The 21,295-nt window shown below is 39.3% G+C and overlaps 2 protein-coding genes and 1 long non-coding RNA gene across 4 annotated transcripts; 1 reads left to right on the top strand and 2 right to left on the bottom strand.

The window, feature by feature from the left end:
* Window positions 1-2,461: 2,461 nt before the first annotated feature.
* LOC103722869 (transcription factor bHLH93-like) lies at window positions 2,462-4,133 on the bottom strand. The gene is made up of 4 exons (XM_008813571.5): window positions 3,483-4,133; window positions 3,199-3,369; window positions 2,946-3,113; window positions 2,462-2,839 (listed from the first exon to the last, which is right to left on the bottom strand). The coding sequence occupies exons 1-4, from the start codon at window positions 4,005-4,007 to the stop codon at window positions 2,753-2,755; spliced, it is 951 nt and encodes a 316-aa protein (XP_008811793.2). The 5' UTR covers window positions 4,008-4,133; the 3' UTR covers window positions 2,462-2,752.
* A 6,284-nt stretch (window positions 4,134-10,417) lies between these two features.
* On the bottom strand, window positions 10,418-18,690 carry LOC103722843 (uncharacterized). Of its 2 annotated transcripts, XR_016396683.1 has the most exons (8): window positions 18,467-18,690; window positions 18,355-18,374; window positions 12,140-12,279; window positions 11,922-12,021; window positions 11,715-11,847; window positions 11,425-11,625; window positions 11,057-11,175; window positions 10,418-10,966 (listed from the first exon to the last, which is right to left on the bottom strand). It is a non-coding gene; the product is annotated as an uncharacterized LOC103722843 (long non-coding RNA). The 2 variants fall into 2 exon arrangements; XR_015969441.2 differs by lacking the exon at window positions 11,057-11,175 and having other exon boundaries at window positions 18,467-18,675.
* A 58-nt stretch (window positions 18,691-18,748) lies between these two features.
* LOC103722853 (uncharacterized) lies at window positions 18,749-19,916 on the top strand. The gene is made up of 4 exons (XM_008813553.6): window positions 18,749-18,942; window positions 19,029-19,123; window positions 19,203-19,454; window positions 19,566-19,916. Exons 1-4 carry the CDS (start codon window positions 18,819-18,821, stop codon window positions 19,725-19,727), a joined length of 633 nt encoding a protein of 210 aa, XP_008811775.4. The 5' UTR covers window positions 18,749-18,818; the 3' UTR covers window positions 19,728-19,916.
* Window positions 19,917-21,295: the final 1,379 nt, after the last annotated feature.

Raw genomic sequence — 21,295 nt, 5'->3', positions numbered from 1 at the left:
GTAGACCCATCAAGTTGACCGGAAGCTCCCATTATTTTTTTTTTGGGTCAAAAAAGCTTCCATTATTTGAACAGCATCCGTGAAGGAAGCGACAAATTTTGTGCCTTGGCAGCCAAACCAAATTATTCCGTGCACCGCATCCGGGCCATCTGTTCCTCAGACAATTCTTCTTTTTTTAAATTTACATTTGCTGCTCCCATTAATCTTAAGAGAGAAAAAAAAAAAGCTCAATGGTGAAAAAACAACAGCCGATCTGAATCCAATTTTTTTTTTTTTTTTCAGATTGATGGACAGCATAGAAAGCGATCTAATCAGCAGTTTTGTTCGTCTCTTGCTACACATGCACGGCCTGCAAGGCATCATATTTTCTCACCAACCATCGGATGTCGCTACCCTATTGAATTGGTTAACTTAATGAATTGTAAATCATACCTTGACTCACTAAATCCATCTTCAATTAAACTTTGAGATGCGTACGCAGTCGCGATCAATCTGGATTTCTGAAAAAAGATTAGCGAGAGATCTTCTGGAGAGAGAGCTCTTAATGCGTGTATTAAAGAAGGGGTCTGACAGGCTATTTATAGCCCTCTTCAGGGACCAAACGCCATAATTAGTTACACACGTGAAGAGTCACCCCCCATCAAGGCAATCTTTCACTGCCGTGCAATTACCTTAATGCCCTTGTGATTATCAGGATTTACAAGTGACACTTGTCAAGATGTGGGTTCTAATTAAACGGGATCAAGGTTTAATTAAACGGGATCCAACATTCTTCCACTTGGATCATATTGACGCCATTTGTCAATGTGGGCCACAACTTGATGGGATCCCAACACACCCTTCCTAAGTTTCTAGAATTCAATGATATATTAATTCACACACACACACACACACACACACACACACCAAACTTATTTTTCTACAATATGTTTGTTTTATTTTCCAGCAACTTTATGTATCCTTCCTTATAGGGATTAGGTAGATATCTGACCTTGTCTATAGGCTTCTCTCCTAATAGCACGTGTGGAGACAAATTTATAATGCAGAGAGAATGGATACTGTGAGGTCTCCAATAATAATAATAGAGAGATGGTTAGTGCTAAAAAAAGATTACAGAGAGATGGAAAAGGTTACCAAGGGTTGGGGGCCAAGTCACTTCGGTTCTTTCAGCTTAAACTGTAAGGATAAGAGCTGAAGATTGGCTTGGATTGTGTCCTTGGGTGCAGCATATTGGCTTAGACATGGTCCCCACCATGTCATTACCAAGGGCCAAGGATTAAGATAATGGTTACCATATTCTTTTGCCCATCAGAATCCCGATTGCTTAATACCATGTTGAAATCACCATTTATCCCAAAAACTTAAATTGATAGGATGAGATGGATTTATTTATATATTTTGTATTTTCTTACAACAAATTATATTGCTACTTTGACAACTCTCGAACAGTCCACACATCCATGCTTTGTGGGATAAGTCTCGTATAAACTTGTTGTAATGGTTGGAATCATTGTAGTACTGGGAGCCATTCTCTTCTATAATTTACAGAGAATTTGGGCTCAATCTTAATTGAAAATTAATAGTTCGAAGCTAAGGAGAAGCATTAAGAGCGGTATTGCATAGACACAATCATGAGAATGGGATATAAATATGCGTCTAAGTAATTGGTTTGATAAGAAAAAAAAACAAAAGTACAGAAATATATAACTTAAATTATAATTTAACTAAATTATATAACTTATATTTTTAATATCATTCATTTAAATATTATAAATAAATAATAAGGAGATATTGTTTGTTAAAATATTTTAACATACAAATTTGCCATTCAAACTTTTCAATTGACTTAAAGTTATATAAAGAAAATATTTTGCAAAGAATTAATACTTATTTCTCATATAAACAGGCAAAATCAAATTTATTATTGAAAGAGTTCAACTCCCTATCAATTTTTGGAAGTGGCAATCATAGAACTCCATAAGTATCCAGTGATATAGATAAAGAAAAAGATAAAATTAGTAATGAAAAGGCCAATGATGTATATATCAAGCTCGACACCCTTGATGTACGACCCAGATCATGTACTATAAAGACAATTAAATCAAAGACAAACAAGAATTAGAATAATAGATAACTCGAAATGTTTAAATAAATGATGTATATGTAGTTGGTTGGCTTCCACTGTGTTGAAGTCATAAATATGCATCAGAGCTCAAATTTATCAGAGTCATAAGTTTGAATATCTCCAATTTAATTATTCATTTGGATATCCTGATTCTTATTTGTCCCTGAGTTATTCTTTTACGTGCATATCTAGATTGCACATAAAGGAGGTGTTAAAGTTTGATATGCCCTTTCTCCATCAACTTAATTTTTTTTTTTTTGGGTCAATTCATTAGCCAATTGATATGTCTCCGATTCAGATATACATCCAACATGAATTTTTAGACACGAATCCGAGTGTGGTGGTAACATTGTTCCGAACAGTATATCCAGGTGAGTTATGCTCAATATTTTCACAAGAACTCTGAACATACAACTCCACATCATAAAAACATCAATCAGATCTTTTGCAGTATGTGAAGGAGAGAAACACCCACACATTGACGGTCACCTCAAGGCTCTTCAATTACAAGTTGTAAATAGGTGGGGAAGCTGCAAGCAACCAAATCAGTCATTCACCTCCAAGCTTCTTGCTTATAGAGACATGCAAAAGGCCTTCAAACCTGCTTCCCCCGTTGCATTTTCTCTTCTACAAACACCTTCCGCCATAGCCCGCATTTCTAAACAATGCCTGCTTTATCTCCTCAGAGCTTATTGCTGCCCTCTGCTCCATATCCTGGAAGCACACCAACATCATAGTTTACAAACTAAAGACACAGAAATGCGAACACAGATTCAGGTAATCGAACAACAGAAGCCATGCTTAACGTTAACCATCTTACCTCGGAGCAAGAAGCTTGCATCCCGAAGTCATTGAAGCAGCTGATGACACACTGCTGGATATCTAACCCTAGGGCCTCTAAAGTGTTCACAGTCGACAGCAGCAAACCTGTCTTCGACGTACAGCAAATCTCGATTCGGGTGTCGGAGTCTCTCCTGTCGACATCAAACTACAAAGAGAGCTCACAAGGTAAGACTCGTTGCCAAGCCATGGGCTTCAACCATAGACAAGCAGAAATTAAGTCTAGCGATTACCTTGGGAGAGTTCCTCACTAATATGTCATTGGGATTCAGCTGCTCCTTGAAGATGCCCAGTAGATTCGGCTGCTCCGAGCCCAGTTCGATCTCTTCCTGCAATCGCTTGATCCTTTCCAGGAGCTCTTTCATGTAATCTATGGTGTCACTAAGTATTGAAGTCCTATCCATCTGCCAACATCAAGTCTCGAACTCTACTATTATAAATCCAAGGAAAGAAAACTTCGAATGTACACCAGAAAGTTGGTCCAAATTGGATCCAAGATTTAGCATTAGTGCATTACCTTGCTGATCTTGGGAACAATGGACCGAAGCATCGACAGCCGATCGTTAAGCCGCTTCCTGCGCCGCCTCTCGGCCATTAAATTCTTCGACTGCAGCCCCTCGGCTCTCCTCTTCTTCCTGTCCATGCGGCCACCCATCCCAAGCACCACCGGCGCCTCCGGCGCCGACTGCCCCATCTCCACCTTACAAACGGTCTGCCCGTCACCATGGACCGGACGACCAGTCTTTCCATCCTCCAATGCCGACTGCACCGACGACGAGTGGATCTCCGGTGCCGCCGCAGCAAACCCAGCACCAAGCAGGCAGTAGACTTCGCTCAAGCAATCAAAACTCGGCTCCGCCGGCGCCGCCGCGAGGCCTTCGAATGCTGAGAAGCTGGGAGGAACCAGTCCTTGGCTCTCTTGGAAGCAATCCAAGCTTCCTTCACTGGAGAAGAACTCACTCATTCCATTGGGGAGAGTGTCCCATGTCTCCCCCCTGAGAGCCAGAAGCTCCTCCAAGAATCCAAGCTCATCGAGCTCCATCCTACTCTCCAGAGCCTCAGACAAGGAGGCCTACAGGAAAAGGAGGGCGGTGGTGTGAGCGGTGCACCAACCAGGGGAATTATATATAAAACCTTAGAGGAACAATTATTCCTTCTAATTAATGAATTCAACATTTGTCCAATAAGGTATACTGGAATGGATTGGAATCTATAGATAGCCCAAGATTATAAGTTTATAACTCTCTCTCTCTCTCTCAATGATTATTTTTATTCTGCAGTCTTTTTCACGGAAATCTGCGATCTTGGTGGGGTGATAAATAAAGAGCATGGACGGAGAGGTCTGACCCACACGACCGTTTGAAACGAAAGGGACGCGGACCGTGTCATGTTCTTCGTACCTCATAACATTCTCATATTTTTAGAGTTGGGGGGGTCACGGCAAGCTACCGAGAGGGCCGTATGTTATTGGGACCACTTGGTCTCGGGTTTGAGCCTTGGGTTCGTCCGAGGGTGCATGTGGGTTTGGGGAATGGCGCCGTGCTTTGGGTCCTCTGTGCTCCTTGTAGACTACTTAGGTAAACACTTGTCCCTCAATTAATTTAGAGTAACATGTCTAATAGCCAATTGAAGTTTCCAAACTTTTGTAAAGAAAAAAAAAACGCCAATTGAAGCTCCCATAAGAAATTTCCATGACTCAATTATTCGATCAAAGCAAATAGACAAGCATTCCACTATGCTTATGTAACTAGAATCCCTCGACAGTAGTTACATTTGTTGTATTATAATGTATTATAGGTTCTTCCTAAACCCTACTCATTCTTGCGTGGGATGCTTAAGAAAACTCTTGTTCCTAAACCCTAACCTCCCTTCGAAGTATTACTTTTTTTTTATCCTCTTGTTCTATTATTATTTTCTTTTTGAGGTGGTTCATTTTATCATTGTCATCACAAACAATCATCGTCATCTTATCTTTGTTGCTCCATGTGCTGTGGGGTTTTGCGTTACGACTTGCCGGGTGTCTTACTAGTAACAACAAGGTGCAGAGGCTCGAGCCATTGGTTGGACTGTTAGTTGTATTGGCATCTCCGAAGGATAGGTGGGCATAAACAAAAGAAAAAGGTTAGCCATTTCTCCGAGGGTAAGTGATTGGCATCTTCGGAAAGGGTAATTATTAGGTCGACTAAATCCACCATGAACCTAGAATGAAATCATCTCTAGTATATATTGCTGTTACACATAAAAAAGAAGAAAAAAAGATTCATTTCAATCTAAATCTATGGCTAATCTAACCTAGCTAATTATTAGGCAGACTAGAACCACGTGGCTTGAAAGAAGCGGGCGATGTATGTAGGGCTTGCAGACCAGTAGTCGTAGCTCTCTTTTGTGGTAGCCGCTGGCTAAATATTCTCTAAACCATTACTGGAGTTTTAATATTTATAAACCATTAGAAGGTGTGTGTACGAAACTCATATGAATGAAATTGGGAAGAGTGAGGATGGGAGAACCACAGTGTCATGTGTACTACCTTACTGTTCTGGATTCTGTTTGTAACTTGGATTACTTTGGTTTTCCCGAAAATAAAAAACTTAGGCCATGACCAACAAGAACTTTTGTGGCTTTCTTTTTTTCTGAATCAATGGATGAAGATCTCCCAAAACAGGTGGATTCATGAAACAGAGACACCATGCATGCATTACAGAAATGGGGAAGAGACATGGCAATCCATAAGATCAAATTGTGTTTCAAAATCAATTGCATGATGGCAATACATGGTTCCTCACACAAGGGGTTTGCTTCTTTACATATGCAAGTTCATAACTTTGCATATGTTAACGATTAATATATGGATTCTCATTAAGTTAACAAGTTGAAAAAATATGCTCGTACACTGTCTACAAAGTATGAAACCACTGACTTGATGTTCTTTTGTTCAGAAAAATCTAGTTTTCTTGTATACGCCAATTCAGGCACATACTTCAACCAGTCCTTTTTAGGAGAATACAATCATCCCCAATTTCTTGTCTCGTGATGGTCCCGGCTGTCTTCTCTTTTACAACGTAACTCTCCACCAAACCCGTTTTAAGTTGCCTAAATACAGTTGTAAACTTCCAACTCCTTCACAAAAGAGTACAACCATACACTATTAGGTCCTCTCTCTTACATAGATTAAACATAAACTCCCTTGGCGATGCCAAGTCGAATCCTTCTCTCATCAAAGAAGCAATCGAATCTCCCAACAATAGAAATTGCAGATCTCATCATTAACATTCCCTGCAACATCCAGGTAATTAAACCTTTGGAAATCTTATCTGTCATGATTTGGCATGCAGTGGCTCATTGAACGTGAGACTGCATGCATTTCGACGAATCCGATTTGAGACAAACATCTCTCTATTGAAATGATTATAGCCATGCAAGATGACCGTGAATGACAATTTCTCACTAAGCACCTACCATACTATACGATAATCACCGTAACCATGTCACACATATCCACATATGCGACGATCAACATATGATGGTCATTATCGAAACCATGTGACGAGCTTATCATCATTAAGCACCAACCATGTATGTGACGATCATTGTAACCACGTTGGACAGCAGCAACCATGCATGTCATTATCGAAACCATATTAGGCTAACCATGTGGGAGAATCAACACATAATTCCCCATCAAATGCCATGACAAGCATGACACGAGGAGGATCCAGCCGATTGCGTCGTGTTCGGATGCGGTGACGAGACCACCCCCGGTGGGCTAACCCAACACCACAAGCCCAACCAAATCCCCTACCCGACAACGCGCGCTGGCCACACGCCAGGAACCCACTCGAAACCGCGGCTCCCAACGGTGGTTTCGTCGGCAGCCCACAATATTTCGCCTCACCGCCTTCCTAAAACCACTGCCCTCTCTTTTTGTCCCCTCACTCTCGAAACTCGTCTCTTATTTTGGGCCCCCGGACAAAGGCCGGGCGTGGGGACGGGCCAGGTTTTCCCTGGTTCCTAGGTTTCTGCGTATATAGTAAAAAGCTTGGGAGGGGTGGGAAAGGGTTTGAGGCCCTATGTCCTATTAAGCTGCCAACTTTTTCCCATCTATGTCCTTCTTTCTCTTGCCGTGCAAACAAACGGAAAAGGCCATGGCCTATCTTTAGTTTGGCCTTTTCTAGCTCTCTGTTCTCTTTTTCCTTGGACTCCGTGGAGTGAAGATGAGAAGAAGAAAGGGTGGACGAGTCCCTTTATTTGCATTCATTTGAGGCTTTTAGATTCGCAGCGGAGCTACCGAGAGAACCTGGGGGCGGGGTAGAAGACAAGGAGAACTCGCCACCGCAAGCCAGCTGCCAAGCGAAACTCGCGCGCCCGCGCGTAACGTGGGCACGTGGATACGTGGTGAGATGCGATGGATACTGAGGCTCAAGGGCGGCCTTTTAGATACTGATATTTTTTTGGGGGGTCATGGGCCCCCTTATATCCCGAAACCCAAAAAAAGGCGGCCTTTTAGAAGGGGATTATATTAATGAGGGGAAGGCTAAAGTTGAGTAGTTAGCACTCTTTGTTTGCTTTCTTGCCTTTGCGTAGTTTGGTGCATTTGAATTGTGTGGAAAGAGACGAGATTTGCAATTAGCTAATTGCCGTCTGCGAGATTTAGTGGATACCAATTTGACATGATTACGTTATTTTTTATCCTAGGTGGTAAGGTTGGTGGCTAATACAATGCTACATTCATTGCAACCAAACTTCAAACTTTATATTGTTTGTGCTTTTTTACTGGGGTCGGACTAGATATGGATCATAGTCGGATATAAGATAGAACAAAATTTATTAACTTAAATTTTACTAAGTTATAAAATGGGTCAAAAATTTAGATTCAAATTGATTATTTTATTAAATAGATAGTTTAATCCAACCGAATTAACGTAGTAGTTACAAACTAAATATACTTTATACCCTTGTTGAAACAGGAAGCAAACAAATTATTGAAGAAAATAGCTGCACAACCCAATGCAGGTACTAAATTGATTCCCAACGTGACGTAGCAGTCATTGGTGTGAATCATTAAAATAAGCTCATTCACGGGACGCCGCGTCAAGCACGAGGTCACTAAAATGCTCAAAGGTCCGTGAAGCAATTTATTGGATCAATCTGCTTCCCAAAATTCTTTCGCTTATATATATTACTACAACAGATGTCTTATACATACAATTCTAGAACGAATATATTAAGAAAAATTAGTAAACAACAAATCTCGAAGCGTTCAAAACAACTCCCTCTTATCAGTACAAAAGATCTTACTTGAGTGATCAACCACAGAAGAAGCTATTCAGTCTAGCAGCCAGACCCAGCCTGGTCCGTCGAGATTGCTAGCCTGAGTCCACTTTTAATATGTGGTTGCCCAAAGGAAGCCGTGAAGAAGTGACGTGTTGGTTGCGATGCAAGCGTTAGCAAGTTTCTTCTTCCTCTTTTTAATGCTAGAAAATTGGTATCAAGCTTTTCGTTTGACTCCTAGCTAGAAAGTGAAATATTGTTTTTGCGATGTTTCTGCAGGCAACAAAACTATAATCATGCTGGTTTCAATCAAGGCTAAGTTTAGGATTCAATTGATTTGAGTTGGGGTAAAAGATTGATGTCAACTCTAGACAAGTCGAGTCCTTAAATCTAATTTAATTATTAAATGAGTCAAAAATTTATATTTAGATTTGATTATTTTATTAAACAGATAATTTAACTCACGAATCAAGGTAAACATATTACAGTGGTTACAAACTGAATATATTTTGTACTCTTGTTGAAACAGAAAGCGAACAAATTATTGAAGAAAATAGCTGCACAACCCAATGCAGGTACTAAATTGATTCCCAACGTGACGTATCAGGCATTGCTGTGAATCATTAAAATAAGCTCATTCACGGGACGCCGCGTCAAGCACGAGGGATCACTAAAAAGCTCAAAGGTCCATGAAGCAATTTATTGGATCAATCTGCTTCCCAAAATTTCATGTCTATAAACAGACAACTAATACAACTTTAGTACAGATATATTCCAAAAATATTAAAGATCAACAGACCTTGAAATCTCACTTGAGTTATCAGTCATAAAAATAAATAAAAAATATCCAGCACAGTTCCATTCGCCTTTCTGCAGACATGCCTTGCATGCATGCTCGCTCATGCGCGCGCGCGCGAGAGAGAGAAAGAAAGCGAGATGTGCTGTTAACTTTGTGAAGTCTGAATCGTTGAGATTGCTAGCCTGAATCCACTTCTAAAACAAATTACTTGAGTGGTAAATATGTGGTTGCCCAAAGGAAGTGGTGAAGAAGTGACATGAGATGCAAGCGTTAGCAAGTTTCTTCTTCCTCTTTTTAAGGTTAGGAAATTGGTATCAAGCTTTTCGTTTGACTCCTAGCTAGAAAGTGAAATATTGTTTTCTGGACGTTTCTGTAGGCAACAAAACTATAATCATGCTGGTTTCAATAAGGCTAAGTTTAGGATCTAATTGATTTGAGTTGGGGTAAAAGATTGACATCAACTCTACAGGAGTCAAGTCTTTAGATGGTTTTCTATTTTTTTCTTTTCTCTAAGAAAAGACTTCGGACTTGCCTGCAGCATTACTTCCCACGCTCTCAAGGACTTTTGACTTCACCTCCTGGGAAACTGAGGTTAAAATAGTGAAACTGAAGTAGGTGAAACTTTTATTTCAAATTTTATCAACTATTATATGATAAATCCCACAAATCGCGACTTTTTTTCCTGATTTCCGCATGCAAACACTGCCAAGAATTTGATTCAAAATCTTACAGCCGAAACATGGTATAAGAAATTTACCATTGTAACGGCAGGTCTAATGGATGAAACAGAACGAACTTAAATAACTCATCTAGTTTAAGAATATTTTGTCACCTCATTGGATCAACACCTTTTGAGATTAATCCCTATCATAAAATATACACTTACAATTATTTTTTCCCAAGTTCAATTATTGTTTTTCTCTACGTTTTGCAAGTGAACTATATGAAACATTCTAGAAATTCGTCCAATATTTTGTGCAGTTAATGTTTTTAATGAGTAGTCCAGAATTTTGGCCTTAAAATCAAGTTCCCTACCATGATACTTGGTGCCAAGTTAACACAAGTGTCACAGAATCTCCAATCTCGCCTTCTTCAACCGGCACCATGCAGCCTGCCAGGATGAGCGAAAGACATGTTTTCCTGTGTACTTTTTTGCTTTAGACTTGAGTAATTAGAGCTTTTATCTGTTGAGATCTGAGTTGCACTCAAAAAGGCCTCTCAAATTCTGTATGCTTCTCAATTCAACACCAGGGAGATGGGGCAGAACAGAGATGAATGTTGGAAAGGAACTACTTTTGTCTCCTGAACACATTCTGCTGTCAATAAACACTTTATTCTGTCATGTATTGGCATGCCATCATTCCACAATATAAAGCAGGAGACCGTTAAGCAAGCTTTAAAGATAGCAACAATATCATTCAGAAGGTAAACTCATATCTCTGAACAATTTTTTCCACTTTCCTCAGAAAGTTAACCAATTTAATCCGTCAAAAAAATAGTCTCACATTTTGAAACAAAGCAAGAAAAACTACAGATGGTGAGAACAGCAGAATATACCGGTGGATGACACAAAGTGTTATAAACTAAACTCAATCCAGCTTAAAGAAGAAAGGAAAAAATAAACAACTGCAAGGGCCCAATCACCATCTCCATAGCACTCAATATCCTGGATCTAGTGGGTCTAAGACAGGACGAAGGACCAAAATCACCTGGCGTACCCATTTGCACCATGCCAATAGCCTCTATCGGGGCTTCCTATATGGAGAGTAAGGTAGGGACCTTGATACGTTCTCTTCTGGACCTATGACCATTAGGTGATCTACGAGGAGAATAATCATGGCCGCCCCTACAAGGTGAGCAGGATCTCAGATAATCACCACCTTAATCATCACGAGCACAGCCTCCACGATATCTTCCACGATCATGTCGATAGCCTGCCAAATAGAGACAAGGGACAGAGATGAGCGAGGTGGAAAATAGTAACAACACAAAAATTAGATGACAAGGTTTAACGGGAAGAACACTTGAGTTTTAGTAAGGATCATATATTTTAAGCTGGGGGCAAAAATTCAGTGGTGTCTTGAGAACTTCTCATATTAAGGTACTTTCCAGGTGCAGGTGTTCATGGGCATCCCCTCCTTGACTGAAAAGGAAACAAGAAATGCCTTAACGCTTTACAGGTTCCCCAAGCTCAAGATGACCATGTAATTACGAACACTGAGGAAGATGGTGAACCACAGAAAGTACTGGCTCTTGTTGAAAATCATATGGCAGAAGTATTGATAGTATTATAACTATGCTCTACATTTAAAAAAACACTCATGACTACAGCAAACACTAAAATCAAGACATGCTTGGCAGAGTTGACAGATGAATGCTATGTGCAACATACCATATACACCCGATTACAGAGAAGGTGATGTTGAGTAGTTGTAATTGAAAGTGAATTGCCGAGGTTTAGTTGGAAATTTTGCTAGGTTGGTGTGATGCATGGAAAACCATTAGGCTGGCCATTCATCAAGCTGTATGACTTGAGTTGAAATGGATGAACTGATCATCTTGATTGCAGCCAACATATCTGATGCAATGTTTTCTGAGTATAGCCAAAAACCTCTAAGTCAAAGTATAAGACAAAAAGATCCTGCATATAATAATCGATGCAACCATAGTGTGAAAAATTACCTTTTCAACAGTTATGTACCGCCCTTCCAGAACTGACAGATTGAGTTCGGCTGTCTTCATTTGTGTCCGTAGTCAAAAATGCAAACCTTCGAGATGTGTGTATGGGTTCAACGATTAAATGACATCAGACCACCTAAGAAAAATGACAGACATTAACACTACCAGTCCACTACAATCAGGAAAACAAAGAAATTGGCACAAACCAACCTTTCCCTCCCTGGAGAAGTGGTCCTTGAGGTCCCTCTCTGTAACCCCAGAAGAAAGGCCCATTACGTAAAGAGTACTTCCAGGATTTCTTGCATCATTCCTGCCACAGCATGCAATATACTTTAACACAAGACATTCGTTTTTGTTGGAGAAATATAATAGTCTAAATGATTCATATACTAAACATCTTAAATCTGATGACAGAAAAATCTGCATACATGAAGACCCGCTATGAGTTCCAGTTCATGATTGTGTCTGAGACCTGGGAAGGGGAGACCGGGACCTGAACTGGGACCGGCCCCTAGATCAGGATCTTGATCTAGAGTGACCCTTATAAGGAGATGGGGAACATGAATACCTGCAAACACTCAAAGATTTTGAAAGTAAACCATCCAGAAAGTGAAAAGCTAAATATGCATAAAAGAGGTGTTAAAAATAAACTCTTGTTTGATAACTAATTTATATAATTACTGCATGCAAATGAGCATCCATTTTATCGCAGTCGGCATGCAGTTTAATGTGATCAAGCTTGAACAGAAGGCACAGGTATGAACAGGCCCCTTAAGTATTAAGAAAGATCGATGAGAAAGAAACACTCTGCTCAACATGCTGCCAAACCAAAACTACCAATTGACCACATAGATCTAGTCCGCAAATAATATTGTCACTAACCTGTATTTAATATTTAATATGTTAAACAAGGTTAACAATGTCAATATAAAACATACATTTTGCCATACAATATCTCATATAGAGATATGTATCAACTATCAACCTAGTACAAGTTATTTACTCCACTCTGCATCATGTCAGCTATGAAGTTAAATTCACTGTTATACACAGAGAAACATATCACATACCAATTGATACTTAATGGACTCTTCCACTTAACTTTCATTTAATTTTTCCATATGCTATTTATAAGATTCAAACATGACTTAGAAGTTCAACACATGTAACTAATCACAACTAGTTTTATTTAAAGTAACATAAAAAGCCTCCCTAGCATATATTTGTTGCTTCAAAGGAATCCACTGAGAGGTTTTGTGAATCTTTTCATGGCTCAGCATTCTGTCTCCATGATAAGGTGTCGTCTTTCCTAGCTAAAATCTACTGCTTTTATTTGAGTACCGAAGATGCTAAAGGCATGACTGAATATATCCCTGTGCTGTGAGAAACTATATGTGTTGACCAAAACATCATGCTGTTGACCAAAGCATCATGCAAGAAAATTCAATCATACATCTACGGTTACCATAGCAAAATGTTTGTGGCTTACATGGGTACCACATCACACAGAACCTTAATGCAGAATTTCTCATTTAGGAATATTGAATTATACATTTGATGGATGTAACGGACCCTCTCGATCCAGTCCGGCTATAATGGCGAGACTCAACAAGTTATGCTTCGCCTCTTGGTTAAAAAGGCCCTCAATATCAGGCTTGGTTAACAGGTCGACAAGCTAAACTTATTAGCCAGGAGCCATAGAGGTCCATGAGGGCAGATATTTCCTCAATGGGTTAGGAAGACAACCTGCACAAACCCATATGACCTGGTCTCCAAAGAAAATGCCAATAGATCATAAATGTCCCATCAAGTTTCACACATCTAGTAGAGATATGCACAATCTACATCAGCCAAAAGGAGCAGAGACTTTTCCTGTTTCAATGCCCACTCTTCCCTCAGCAAGCCAGCCAGTGGGGTTGCTTTCACACATGCTGAGTAACTCCATCTCGACAAAAAGGAGCATTGCAGACATATAAGAAATGCTTCTTTTGAAAGACAAAACCTTCTAAAGAGAGGAGAAAAAATCCACTTGGCCTCCTCTCTTGCTCACAACCGTCTGATCATCAATTACAAAAGGGAAATAGACCACATAACCAAACCAACCATGCAGATCAAATTAGAAAAAACATAAATGCAAAAAATAAGTTATCAGATCCTTATGGAGTACATGTTCTTAAGTGCTAACACTATTTCCATCATTATCAGCTCCTCAACATGACAGCTCGTTGGTAGTGCTCCATCTAAATACGAGAAACGTTACATCTTATGTGTCAGCCTCACTGGTCCAAACAAGAAATCCATAACAAAACCATCTGATCATACTTTTTGCATTTTCCTAATAGGATTTATAGCCTTCCATAATGTGTAATGGTTCATCTGGTATGTTGGTTGATGAACTAAAGTTCAAACTTTTGACAAGTCATTTTTGCCTGTTAAGCCATGCCAAATTTTGGTGTACACTCCATCAGATTAAGCTTCTCTGCATGTTAGGTGGAGACCATGTTTTCCATGCCACTGTCATCAATGATGAGGCTAGAAACTTTATAGTAGCACATTAGTCGTTAGTCCAACATCTAAAAACTATCTAATGTACAACACCCCCCCCCCCCCCCCCCCCAAAAAAAAAAAAAAAAAACAACAACAACAAAAAGGCACGAATCGACATCTTTAATCCTTCCCCCTATTATTTCTGCTAATGCTTTCTAAATTGATAAAAGCACAAAATTACATAGAACAGTAAAGAGATATTACCAGTAATAAATTAATCAATATCAAATCTCATATTTCCAAATTACAATCCCATAAATTTTCCATTTTCACTACTTTGTGATAATTCCAACTTCTAAAGACAGTCCCACATATTGAGTCGGGAAAATAAATCAACTAACTGTACCTAATCATTATCATTATTCTAATCCCTTAGCCGGATCCATCATTTGTAATATATGGTTCAAAAGTCCAGCATTGATGTAACTTGAGATGAGTTATTATTAGCAAGTAACCAAGTAACCAAGTAACCAACCATAGTGATTTTAAAGATAATAAAGCTCACTCCTCTCTCTGATGTTTAAATGTCTTTTTTAAGTTATCTAGCCTAAAATGTTTGAGGAATGAGAGTCAATGTTATAAGAGTGTTCTATAAACACTGGTGCTGATAAAGAAAAACATAAGCCAATCCCAACAAATGCTAACCAACAGAAAGTTTGACTATATGTCTGGCTAGGGATAAATATCCAGACATGCGACACAAATTCATCTATTATCATGCAATTCAGAGTCTAAAGAAAAGAGATTAATTGCAAAGGTAGCAACATATTCCTGCTAATCTAGGCTGATAGTCTGGTACACAACATTTTATTTGTATTAATACATATAGACTAGAATGTCTTGAAAAGCTAGAGTTCCAGTGTATAAGTTAAAATATTTAGAAAACTAACACGAATACAAAAATATGAAAGTCAACAAAAAATTAGAGGAAAACAAAATAAAAAAGTATATAAAACCTAGAATAGTATTTTTTTTGGCACCATGTCTAGAACAAGGGGTCAAAAATTTTAAAATACTCAGAAATATTACTTAAAAACTAAGAAAAAACTATGAAGCTTAAGGAAATTGGGGAAAGAAGAAAACCATTGTCAAACAATTTGAAACATGTTTCTTATCTATATCTTTGGCAGGGACTTAGATATTGACATTGTGCCATAGCAAAGTCTGTGTGGACATAGATACAACAATCGGATTCACACACATTTCCAAGTATCTGATTGGACAAGAGGGAAAAAAAGGAGATATGGAGATATGTAGGATAAATAATAACTTTAACTACATTATATATTTTTATACCACTAATGTTGCTTGCTTACATATTAAAGGAAATAATAAAAAATATTTTTCGTTAAAGTCCTTCAATATGAAATTTTTCGTTAAAGTCCTTCAATAAGATATTTTTCATTCAAATTTTTCAATTAACTTAAGGATATAAGAAAAAAATGACATTTTGTAAAATTATTTTAGTACCTACATCCTTGGCCGATCACTAAAAAGAATGAATACTCGCTTCCAACATAACATAGAGGGTCAAATTCATTATTGGAAAAGTTTACCAATTTTTAAGAGTGGCAACCATAGTATTTCATGAATATCCAAGTGTTTGATATGTATTTGACTAGAATACGTATCTGACATGGAATTTTGGAGCCCAATGCGAGTGTCCAAGTAACATTGTAGTCTATGAGCTAATGAAGTTTCAGGATCTCCTACTCTTAACCTATCAAAGTCACAATCTAACCCTATCCTGGTTCACATGTTAGATCCACAACAGTTAAAAAAAAATGGCTCCAAATTGATCATATTGTATGACTACCTTGATCAACTTCTGCCAACCAGACAATAATTTAAAAGAATTAACTCAAGAACACCTCCTTTGATCTTTGGACTTTCAGCAATATTTTGTGGGCGAACAATATAAGCATTGTGGCAATAGGCATGTTCTAGGCATTAAGCCAAGTATTATTAGATATTTGGATACTCATGAAATTCCATGGTTGCCACTTTCTAAGATTGGAGGAGAGTTGAATTCTTCCAACAATGAATTTTGACCCTCCATGTTCATGTTAGAAGTGAGTATTCATGCTCAGTAGTGATCGGCGTTGGATATAGGTATTGAAATAATTTTGCAAAATGTTATTTTTACTATAGCTTTAAGTTAATTGGGAAGTTTGAATGAGAAATGTGTATATTGAAAGACCTTGACAAACAATATCTTCTCATCCTTTATTTTTAATGTTCAAATAAATAATATTAAAGGTATACATATATAATTTAGTTAAAATTATAATTTGTCCTATGTATCCATGTATCTCCTCTCTCTTGCCAAGTCAAACATTTGGATACACATCCGAATCCGATTCTCGAATTTGTATCCATGTAACACTAGTTAAGCCACATGATGTGAGTAGAAATGTCTTAAATCTTAATGCATATTTCGTGCCAATAAATACAAAAGAATGAAAGGGTATCGATCCCATCCTTCCCTTGTGTGAAGGAGGTCGTCCTACTCGCGAAAAGGTTACAACGTTGCATTTAGAAAAATGAACCAAATGAATATGGTTAGGATATATATACTCAACTAAAGCTTTTGGTGACCATTGCCCGCCCACCCTCCGGCCTCAGCTTCTTCTTGAACTCAATGTTGATTGTACACAGACCATATAAAAGGAAATCTAAATCCCCATGAGTCATATAGAAGATCAACGAACAAGGAGAGGTAGCATGATCCCCAACCCCCGCCCCAATTTCTTCTCGAACTCAATGTTGATTGTACACAGACTACATAAAAGGAAATCTAAATCCCATGAGTCATATAGAAGACCAACGAACAAGGAGAGGTAGCGTGATCCCCGCCCCCTGCCCCCCGCCCCAACTTCTTCTCGAACTCAATGTTGATTGTACACAGACTATATAAAAGGAAACCGAAACCCCCATGAGTCATATAGAAGACCAACGAACAAGGAAAGGTAGCATGAAAAAAGTACTAAATCCAAAGGTTGAATGAAGAGGGTGCAGCTCAAAGACACAAGCATATATATGAGCCACCAGCATTCACAAATTAAGATAACAGCAGTCACCAAAAACCAATGCTGTTTATGGTAAGCATTATCCAAAGCCATAGAATTGAACTTTACCCAAAACAAAAAAAATCCATAGAACTGTATGCATGCTTAGCGAAATTATGCAAAGCTAATAAAACCAAAGAAAGTCCCATGACAAGAAACAAGCAAAGATGTCACCTTCCTTGATGCAAAAGCCTTATGCATGCTGAATGCATGATCAACTTTTAAATATTGTTTAAGCCATGCTAGAAGTACAAAATTCATCACATCCAGCTTAATATAGATATGTCTTACATGCCATCTGATGATGAAGCAAACATTGGGAAGTTGCATGACATGCCCATTGCCCAACACAATTGCATGTCTGCCTCATTAACTATAGGCAATTCAGCACCTCCCCCGCCCACCCATGCAAAAAAAAAAGAAAAAAAAGACCAGCATGGCAGCAGCATTAATACCATCTAAACAGTGCAGTGTTATGAACATGAGGAGGACAATCACAGCCTACCAGTGAAAGGACCTGAAATTCCTCTTCCCTTGACCTGGCTGGGCCAATTTGGGAATTTTGAATTTTAGCCCGGTAACTAAGTAATGAAATTAATTCCCTTTGCCATCCTTTGATATCTTTGAAGTTACGAAACAAAAAATAGATGAAAAGACAGCATATTCCAGAATGTAGACGTACCCACATTTTCTCAAAACAACATCAATCCCCCTAATTTGATATCCCATTCTCCATCAATTAAGATTACTGCAAAGATCTTGAAACGGACGATAACATGAACGAAACAACAGTCAAAAAAAGCTAATCTTGCAGAGCAAAACATCATTCCAGCTGATATTGAGTTACAATACACCACCATATTAAAACAAATAACAGGCCCAAACCCTAAAAGATTCGAGACTTAACCAGCAAGAGCAATGAGGGCAAAGCCACAAACCCTAGAAGATCCCAACCCTAAGGCCTTGCATGAGGAAAAAAATATAAAAGATAAGCGGAGGAAAAAAGGAAGGTGGGATTAGGGTTTTACCTTCTACGAGGAGAATCCGCCTGCGAGGGAGAGAAAGAACAAGAAATCCCAAAGCATTAGAAGACGAGACGAGGAGCGAAAACCGAAGGGAGAAAAGGGAGGATATGAGTACCGTTTGGGGATGGAAGCAACGAAGACCCTTGAAGGCGGAAACGCGGGTATTAGCCTGATTTGGGTTTTTGTTTCTCTCTCTCTCTTTTTTCTAACAATGCAATCTTAGGACGCGAGCATAGAGATTTCTATGGAGCAAAAGTCTCCAACTATACCACTTTTACAGCAAAAAAATGAACGAGAGTAAACGAATCTCATGGCAGTTTTTACCGCCATTACGCTGTTGACGAGACCGCAAGAAACAACCGACTTTCCTTCAAAGCCCTCATTTATTTATTTCCGTTTTCTCTCCCCCACCTCTACTTCTCTCTTCCGGGAGCCAAACAAAAATCTTCTCCTCCTCCTCAACCGCCATGGAGTCCGTCGCGGGCCTCGCGGCCTCCGCAGCCATCCCCGCCTCCCCCTCCCCCATCTCTCTCTTCTCCCCCAATCGCGCCTTCTCCAAACGCCCTTCCTTTCTCCCCATCGCCTCCAAGCGTACTCACCCCCCCTTCCCGATTCCTTCTTCTCCTCCTCCTTTCAATCGATCCAAACCCTAATTTTCTCTTCTCTTCTCTGTCCAGATAAAGAGGACGAAGCCAATCTCCACTCCGACTCCGAGAGCACCAATCTCATCCCCTTCCTCAACAACAGCACCTCCATTTCCCCCCTCTCCAAGGTAATCATCCAAACCCTCCTCTTTCTCGTTTGATTCTGGTTTCATTTGATTGATGGGTCGATTCGTGGGTTCTTGGCAGGATGCGGCGATGGGCCTGGTTTTGAACGCTGTGGCCGGGAGAGGATGGACCACGGGATCCGGAATGGAAGGCCCTTCCATGCCTGCCGACCCGGAATCCCCCGATCGGACGGTCTCCACCGTCCCCTGGTCCCTCTTTACCAAGTCCCCCCGTCGCCGAATGCTGGTGGCCTTCACCTGTAACGTCTGCGGCCAGCGTACCACCCGCGCCATCAACCCCCACGCGTACACGGATGGCACCGTCTTCGTTCAGGTATGATCATCTGATGGGAATCCAATTATGTCTTTCTCTTTGCTTTTTTTTTCTTGTTTGTTGAAAAAGATCGAATCTTTGCGTAAAATTCTTGCTTTTGGGTTGGGTCAGTGCTGTGGATGCAATGTGTTCCATAAGCTGGTGGACAATCTGAATCTGTTTCACGGGATGAAGTGCTATGTGAATCCGAGCTTCCGTTATAAAGGCGACAAACCATTCAACTACCTGGACCAAGATGATGGTGATGATGAGAATATCTTCCCCATATTGTGAGATGAAATAAGGAATGAGCGGTATAGATGATCTGTACATTGATGGTCTCTTTGTATGATACTAATAAATAACAGGAAGCATGTGTTACTATTTGAAGTGGTTTATTGACACTGTAGACTCTAAATTTTTCACAGATGTAAATATTCGTTACTTTTCTAGTGCAAAGCCTCATGGTCAACTATTAAATCATTCTTCACTGGCCTTCTATATGTTTGGCTTATTGGATCCTATATATATCCAACTCATTGAACATCATGTCAGAGAAAATAAATTTCATGACTGCATGTTGCTGTGAAGTTCTCCCACATTCTTCATTTAAGCTTATTGGAAGTTTCAATCTACATTAATGTTAGTGTATATGCTGATGATGTATTTCCTGTACATTTGTCTTGGTTATGAAAAATGGAGTGGGAGATCATTTTATTTCTTACCTTTCAACTGCACTAGTGAAAATTCAATGTTACCTTACTCTGATGATATTGGCATGACTATGGTGTTAGCATATTGCTACTTGCATGTGTTCTTTCTTTAATTACGAACTGCACTTTGTAATTATGCCTTGCCATGTCTTGGTCTAGATGCAGCTATCTGCAGCATGCTGTGTACAGATTTATGATTTTGATTCATGTTTGTTACATTTGAGAGGATTCAGCCATGTGATAGAGCTTGTCAACAAAAAGCAAAAAATTAATCTTGGATTCTTATAATAATTAACTTTATCTTGCTCCAGGTAGTCTCTTCAAGCTGCCAACATTATATGCAGCCTAAGTATGTACATACTGTGTTTACTTCCCATGTAAAGAGAGAAAGTCTATGACTCTAGGGCAATCAGACAGATCTAGTTGATTCAGAGGCAGAATGGACAAGTAGGAAAGTCTTCTGGGAACATCTAGTTGTATGTTGCTTTCATGTGCATTTGTGGCTAGGCAGGAAATATTGTAGTTAGGGGCAAGCCAGCAATGTTGTATGGGCATGTTAAGTTGAGATCTACATAGGCTCCAAAAGGGGAGTGCTCAAGGTTGTGTTGTTTTAGAACAGAGGAGTTGTTGGACAATGAAATTAGAATGAATGTGTGATCAACTTATATGAATAGCTTGAATTGACAAAATTCGTAACCTTTGATAAGAATCAAGATGTCATGTCCAAGAATGGCTGGAAAAGACAACTTTTTAGATGAGATGGCTCTTGTATTTAAAAGAAACATGTTTACGATGATAATCTTCCTCCAATGAAGTAAAGAAATTCTTCATTATGAAGGTTGTATGGCTGAGAGGAGTTTTTGTATATAACAAATGGATGAAGGGAAGCTTTAGTCATTGCAAACACAATACCTACATTTGAAAAATACAAAAGATATGATCAATTGTGATGGCATCCTGTGATCATCAAGAAGAATCTAGTGGTCATGTGATGCTTGGTGTGGTAAAGTGGAAATATTTTCCTTAGAGATAGACATGCTTCATGGTTTTGAAAAGTTTCATGCATTGTCATGGAATACTGTAATCAGCATAAGGGCTGTTGCGGGGCTGCTTAGTGCTTTGGCAGGTGTATAGAGGTCAAGGCAGCCA

The sequence above is a fragment of the Phoenix dactylifera genome, chromosome 10, assembly GCF_051530095.1.
Source record: "Phoenix dactylifera cultivar Ajwa chromosome 10, Ajwa_hap1_PhDact_Kaust_v1.1, whole genome shotgun sequence".
Classification (NCBI taxonomy): Eukaryota; Viridiplantae; Streptophyta; class Magnoliopsida; order Arecales; family Arecaceae; genus Phoenix; species Phoenix dactylifera.
The sequence above is the reverse complement of the archived record's forward strand: the minus strand, read 5'-3'. Positions and strand labels throughout refer to the sequence as shown.